The following is a 6,331-nucleotide window of genomic DNA, read 5'->3' as shown; positions in this document are numbered from 1 at the left end:
CCCTGGGTATGGGTATTGATATTAGAGGTATACGATGTATTGTTCACATCACCCCACCATATACCATCCAAGCATACTTCCAGGAAACTGGTAGAGCGGGGAGGGATGGACAACCTGCAACTGCTGTGCTGTACTACAACAATCGGGATATAGCAAAAAACAAGCCTGGAATGCAAGAAGCTGTCAGACGTTTTTGCAAAACTAAAGGTGAATGCCTTAGGCATGTTTTGCTGTCTTTATTGGACACAGACAAAAAGTATTTCCCACTTGTTACACCTAAACATCTTTGCTGTGATGTTGGTATGTTAGAGTGTGAATGCAGCTCTTGCATGAAATAGTTTTTTTACTCTAGAAACACTTTTCTTGAAACTGTTCTTGGTTAATGAAAACATTGAAAACTGTTCTTGGTTAATGAAAACAAGATTGAACAAAGTTATACTGCACTTTTCATAAAACTGTTATCAACAACTTTTGTAATAATAACCTTTTATAAGTTCAATCCTTTTTGTTAGCCATAAAAATTTTGGGTGTTTTCACCTGTGTTATTGCACACTTTTTCAAACTAGTTCATAATTATGTACAAATATATTGTGGTGTCATGTTCATATTTCACATAATTCAATATTCAATTAAAAAAATTTACAATACTATTTACAATTTATTTACATAATATTATTTTTATCAAGTGCAAATTTATTTACAAACAACCTAGATATGAAACATTTAGCTTCAAATATCAGTGCACCATAGAAATATTAGTTATGTACAGATATTACTTCCATGCAATGGGCATGTTACAAAGTTAAAAAGCTTGTTTATGCATTTTAGACTGGGAATTATACTATTTGTACAGTAGAAGGTTGCCACTTCACTAGATTCTACTTAATTTGAATAGATTTTAGGTAAATTAGCTTGTAGGTACACCACATAAGTATTTAAAACTGTAAAGCTTTCGGTCTGTTAACCCAGGCCTTCATCAGTGCAATATGAATGATATATTGCACCGATGAAAGCCTGGGTTAATGGACTAAAAGCTTTTCAGTATTAAATGCTTATATGTGGTGTACCTACAAACTAATTTACTTATTTGATGTCACCATGCAAACAAACAAGAATAGTATAAATAGATTTTACTTGTCAAACTTGACAAGGTTTAGATCATTCTTCATCTTTTCAGCCTAACCCCCATGCATTTAGTAGCCCCTATCATCAGTAGCTCCCATGAAGTGGCACACTGCCCCCCCCCCATGCACCCTATTTTATTTGACTGCAGTCCACTGTTCAGTGACTAACATGAAAGCTTCTATTGGCTTCTAAAACCCCTTTTATTGGTTGGTTTCTTCATCATCAGTCTCACGTTCCTCAGGTGATTGTGTAGGAAAGTGTACCGAAATGTTTTTCTGATGTCTCTGCAGCCATTCACAGAACTTTTTCTCATCCAAGTTATTGAGTGGGTTGGATGAAATTCCTACAAAGGATTTATGGGATCTACCAGGTGTTTGCTTAAATGGCTTTATCTTCCTTAAATCAGCAAGGATCTTGTTTTCATCTTCGATAGAGGACCTGTGGGAGTGGGCTGATGCCTTTGCCTTAATCAATGCCTGGCTTTCATACACATCAACAATCTTGTGAACACCTCCAGCTGCCCTGCTAACCCTTTCAATTGCTTTCGTAGTCTTATTTGCTCCCATTAAGCTGATAAGTCCTTTGATATCTTTGTTTCTGTTTTCCTGCAGCAGATCTATCTCAATGTTTTTGTTTTTTCCACCCTTCCAATTTGCCAGTGCAGCCCATTTGCACAGATGTGCTTCAGCAGGGGACAGCAATACAGCATTCTGAATAGTATTAACTAACATCTCAATTGCATATGAATTATATCCAGAAACAGATGAGAAGTAAAACAACATCTGTTTCTGAACTAATGCAAGATGCTCACCATTCCCTGATGCTACAGCATCTTTGCAATCTAATAGCACCATGAATGACTTGATAAGATTTATGGAGTAATTAAATACACCATCTGATATGTCATCATCATTGTCATCATCACCTGACATGTCTTCATCATCACTGTGTTCCATAGTTTGATTAAGAAATTGGTAAAGGAACTTGTCCAACACTGCATGTACGTGGGCTTTTTTCTCTTCATCTGTCAAGTCATTGGGAGGAAGGGGATTATTTTCCTTTGGTGACTCATCAACATTATCCATCTCAAAGAATGCAAGCAGAGCTTCAATGAGGTAGCAATTGCCAACACTCATAAAAAGTTGCTCGCAGTCTTCAAAATGTTTAACATCAATGGTCACATTTCGTCTATTTAGCACCTCCCGGAAATACCTCAGTGTACCACTCTCTCTGCCCGAGTTCTTGTACAGTCTTTTGAAGATCGACTATGAAATGTAAGTGTAAAATTTTATGTATGACTAATAACAAAAAGTTCAATTTTCTCAGACATTCATTTATACAAGTTCTGATGTTTTAAACCTATAGTGGGAGTTGTAATAAAACCCACACCTTGCTAATATTTTTATTGGAATGATTCATTTTATAATCAGCATTAAGCAAATCACAAGTCTTATGAAATCCCCAGGGGTATATACTATATTCTGTTACAATAATTTGAAACTTACTATCCAGTCAGAAGAAGCACATGAAACCAGTTTGCTTTAATAAAAAATATATTAACATTACCTTCAAAAAACTTCTCTTAGTATGCCATCCAACAATACGGTATGGATACAAATGATCCAAACGTTGCTTAGCTGTATGGCACCCAGAGCGAAGATCTCGTGCTCCAGCAAATCGAACTCTTGTTAATTCATCACCAAAGCAAGGAATTTTAATGCCACTCAATGGATCTTCATCTGATGGCACAGGTGGTATGTGTGCTCTTGGTTGATCTGGTCTTGTAGCGACTTCTACTGGGGTGTTAGATTTTGAAGACTGGGGAACTTTACAATAACCACTTGCATAATAGACCTCGTGTGTCCATTCTTCAAGTTGGTCCAAGACATCAACACAATCACTATACTTCTTTTCGTCCTTCATTAATACTGGAAGGGTCATGATTTCCGACCTTTGAGAGGTAACAGCTGAATGTTCATGTTCTAGAGCAAGTTCGTCAGATATATAAGATCTCAGATTGGAGAATTTTGGGAACTTTTCAATCAAAATTCTTGCTACAAGCATTCGGTATCGACTGTGGATACTTTGCATTTCACTGTCACTTATCCTAACAATTTCCCGAAAGTTGCAAGTCTTGACATCCATCTGTGGGCCATTGTCTGGCAAATGATCACTTGGAATCCTGGTGAACACCATACTGGTTGCTACTGCATGAATGCTCTTGTTTTGATGATGTTCCCTCATATCATGAACCCTTTCTTCCCAGTCAATGTTGTCAACGACATAAACAAACTTCATACCTGCATTGGTTAAGATTAAGTTAGTTTAGTTAAGTTTTAGTTACCCGAGTAGCCATTTGGTCATCTAATTTATTTATATTCTAAAATACAGAATCTGATCTGTTAACAGCTAAATCAGAAGAGTGAATAAACTAGTCAACATGCAAATATATAATTATATGGATAGCAATTGACGACAGTATGACATGATTGACTCAGCCCACACAATATGGGAATCCAGTTAGACATTGGCTCCTGGAAACAAGGATACCATCAGATTGCAATTATTGTGTGACATATTATACCGGTATATAATATATTATATATATGCCAGATTATTTCTTTTTATTACCTGATTTTACCAGCTCAACAGCATGATCCAAAAAATGCTTTCCGATATCATCATACACAACATACTTTTTTGAGGAACTTAGGCATACCCCATATTTATTAAGTCGATCAATAAGCTAAAAGAAGAAATATAATATATGAGATATTGAGCAAACCTATATCACTGCAGTCAATTTATACAGGACATACATTTGTTGTTGCTTTTCCTTGGACCAAAATAACAGTGTTTATCCGCTGGATCCTGCTCAACTCATGACATCTCAGGAACATAATGGTGGCATACACCAAACATAAAGGTGGTAGCTTCTTTCCAGGATTAGTTATATCACAATCAAGCAAGGTTGATAAGATTTTGGCAACAGTCGGGCATCTGGTGGTTAGCTCGCTTACAACCTCATCCATCCAATTTTCCTGGCACAAACCTGCATATGTCCTTTTACGCAAGACTGATGGTGGGTCTCTCCTTGCAACATTCACCATTTCACTTTCAGCCATCTCCAATACATTAACCTCTTTCAAGGGAGTTACATTCTATAATAAATATAATATGCAATCTTAAAACAATTATAAAATATATTGCTGCAGAAAATGATGGGGAGTTTGGGGTAATTAAAGGCAATGTGTAAAAGTTATGTAAAACTACTGTATGCATGGTCACAGCATAAACTGAATCTTACATTGAATCTTATATTTTATTTCATCACAAAATATTGTATGTTTTACTAAAAAATATTAAAAATTAACTCGTAAAAACCTTGCCTTTATTGTCTCAACATTAAACAATGCCACCAACAATAGCAAAAAAGACCCTGCCCATATGGATATATAATTTATTATCTCAAATTACAGAATACATGTGCTGATTTGCATACTGAATATTAAAATCGTATATATTTTAGCATATTTCCCGCAGATATTTTTTATTAAATGTATCTGAAAAGAAAATATTTTAACACAGCAGAATATATATTCAATTGCGTATTTACCTCTATATCAGCATTCGAACTGGACGTACCAAAAGACGAAATCAAAGAGAGGTTCTCAAAGAAGGATTTAAACGGGATTTTGGCTCCCTGGAAATCGATGGCGAGACATCAATACATCGTTTAACTCGTGTGTTAGCCGGCTGACGTTTTAGAAAGACCTCCTGTGTTTCTGAAATAACTTTCTGAAACTCCAAACAGTTCTTAAGTCTGCGCTCACATGTCTACACACACTTGACGGGGCAGATTTGGATCCGGAGCAATATTGCGGCCATTACAATTGTTCGGCGATTTTCAACAATGCCGATCGATTTGTGGCTTAAAAATATCTTTGCGATGGCTCGCGTCACCAATAGAACGACAAAGTCGACAAGACGCTGGGTCAATACAACTAGAAACGGACGCTGGATACAATTTCTTTGTGTTTTCTCTCAAAGCCATACCGAGCAAATGACATTTGAAGCTTTGCAAGATGCAAATGCTCATGCTATTGTAATTTGATATGTAATTTGATCTTATGACCAGAAAAAATGCTATATTGCATGTTATTTCCTCCATTTTTCCGCGTTATTTCATTACAGTTTCTCTTCGCTCCTTTGTCAAAATTACTCTAGAGACAATCATACTACGCACATACCCACCCTAAACGGTTTTATGAGAAAAATCCCAGATTCTGGGATTCACGTGACCAGCCGACGCCAGGGTAATTTCGCAGCGGGCGGTCTCTCCCTATAACACAGCGAAATTACCCTGGGTACGAGGTTGCAGTGATGAGTGAGAGTTATAATGATTATTATCATACTGTAGGAAAGGTCAATTGTTATACAATCAAATAAGAAGGTTCCTCCATTGGTTTCCTCTGCATTACCTGATTGTGGTGGTAAGTTTATCACCTTTCCTATCTGTAATGACTATTCAGTTACAGGCAGTGAACTCAATAACTATTGACCTCAATGGTTATAGGCTGTTTTATTATCACAATGTAGGATATTATTACACATTTACACTGATCTATAAATGTAAGACTAAATGTGCATCAACAATTATTTACATGTCAATTTCACATTTTAGATGATAGCAATTGCCAAGAATTCATATGTGACATTATCCACATTGAAAAGTTGTCATCAGTTTTATGGAAGATCCCACAATTCCCAGTAGTGACCTTGGAATTTTCATTTGTCCAATTTAAGAAAGATGGAAGGATATGTATGGGCGTCATTGAAAAGTACAAAGTGGCAGATATACAACCAGGAACATTCATGTGTACCTCACACTGTGAAATTGCAATTAGTGGTTGTATATATACTGTTCTGTGGAGATTAGTGTCAACTCCCTTGATCTCCAGTGTTTGTGAAGACAGCGATGGTTTTATGGAGTCTACTAATGAACCAGTGCATGATGAACCAGTGCATGATGAACCAGTGCATGATATGTATCACAGTTTGCCGTTCAAGGTTCTAGGAACTTGTCATAGTAAAGACCGGCAAAAGGCCCTTGAGGATGCCTACATCTAGAGGAACACAACAGACCTGTTTTTGCTAAATTAGAAGCTGAACCTGAAAATGTGTATGATAAAAATGCAATAGCAGT

General features: G+C 36.5%; 1 protein-coding gene across 1 annotated transcript; it reads right to left on the bottom strand.

Annotated features, from left to right (window-relative positions):
• Positions 1-1,325: 1,325 nt before the first annotated feature.
• On the bottom strand, positions 1,326-4,779 carry LOC114531838. The gene is made up of 5 exons (XM_028553449.1): positions 4,742-4,779; positions 3,945-4,286; positions 3,757-3,871; positions 2,692-3,425; positions 1,326-2,390 (listed from the first exon to the last, which is right to left on the bottom strand). Exons 2-5 carry the CDS (start codon positions 4,248-4,250, stop codon positions 1,326-1,328), a joined length of 2,220 nt encoding a protein of 739 aa, XP_028409250.1. The 5' UTR covers positions 4,251-4,286; positions 4,742-4,779.
• Positions 4,780-6,331: the final 1,552 nt, after the last annotated feature.

Source organism: Dendronephthya gigantea, unplaced genomic scaffold, assembly GCF_004324835.1.
Source record: "Dendronephthya gigantea isolate DGI-Jeju-01 unplaced genomic scaffold, DenGig_1.0 000075F, whole genome shotgun sequence".
In the NCBI taxonomy this organism is placed as follows: Eukaryota; Metazoa; Cnidaria; class Anthozoa; order Malacalcyonacea; family Nephtheidae; genus Dendronephthya; species Dendronephthya gigantea.
The sequence above is the reverse complement of the archived record's forward strand: the minus strand, read 5'-3'. Positions and strand labels throughout refer to the sequence as shown.

Bases quoted from the DNA above. Each gene is read 5' to 3' on its own strand.
- LOC114531838 (XM_028553449.1), bottom strand. From the start codon at position 4,250: ATGGCTGAAAGTGAAATGGTGAATGTTGCAAGGAGAGACCCACCATCA. The intron at 3,872-3,944 runs GTATGTCCTGTA...TTCTTCTTTTAG, and splicing joins AAGGAAAAGCAACAACAAAT to CTTATTGATCGACTTAATAA. The intron at 3,426-3,756 runs GTAATAAAAAGA...TAACCAATGCAG, and splicing joins TGTTGAGCTGGTAAAATCAG to GTATGAAGTTTGTTTATGTC.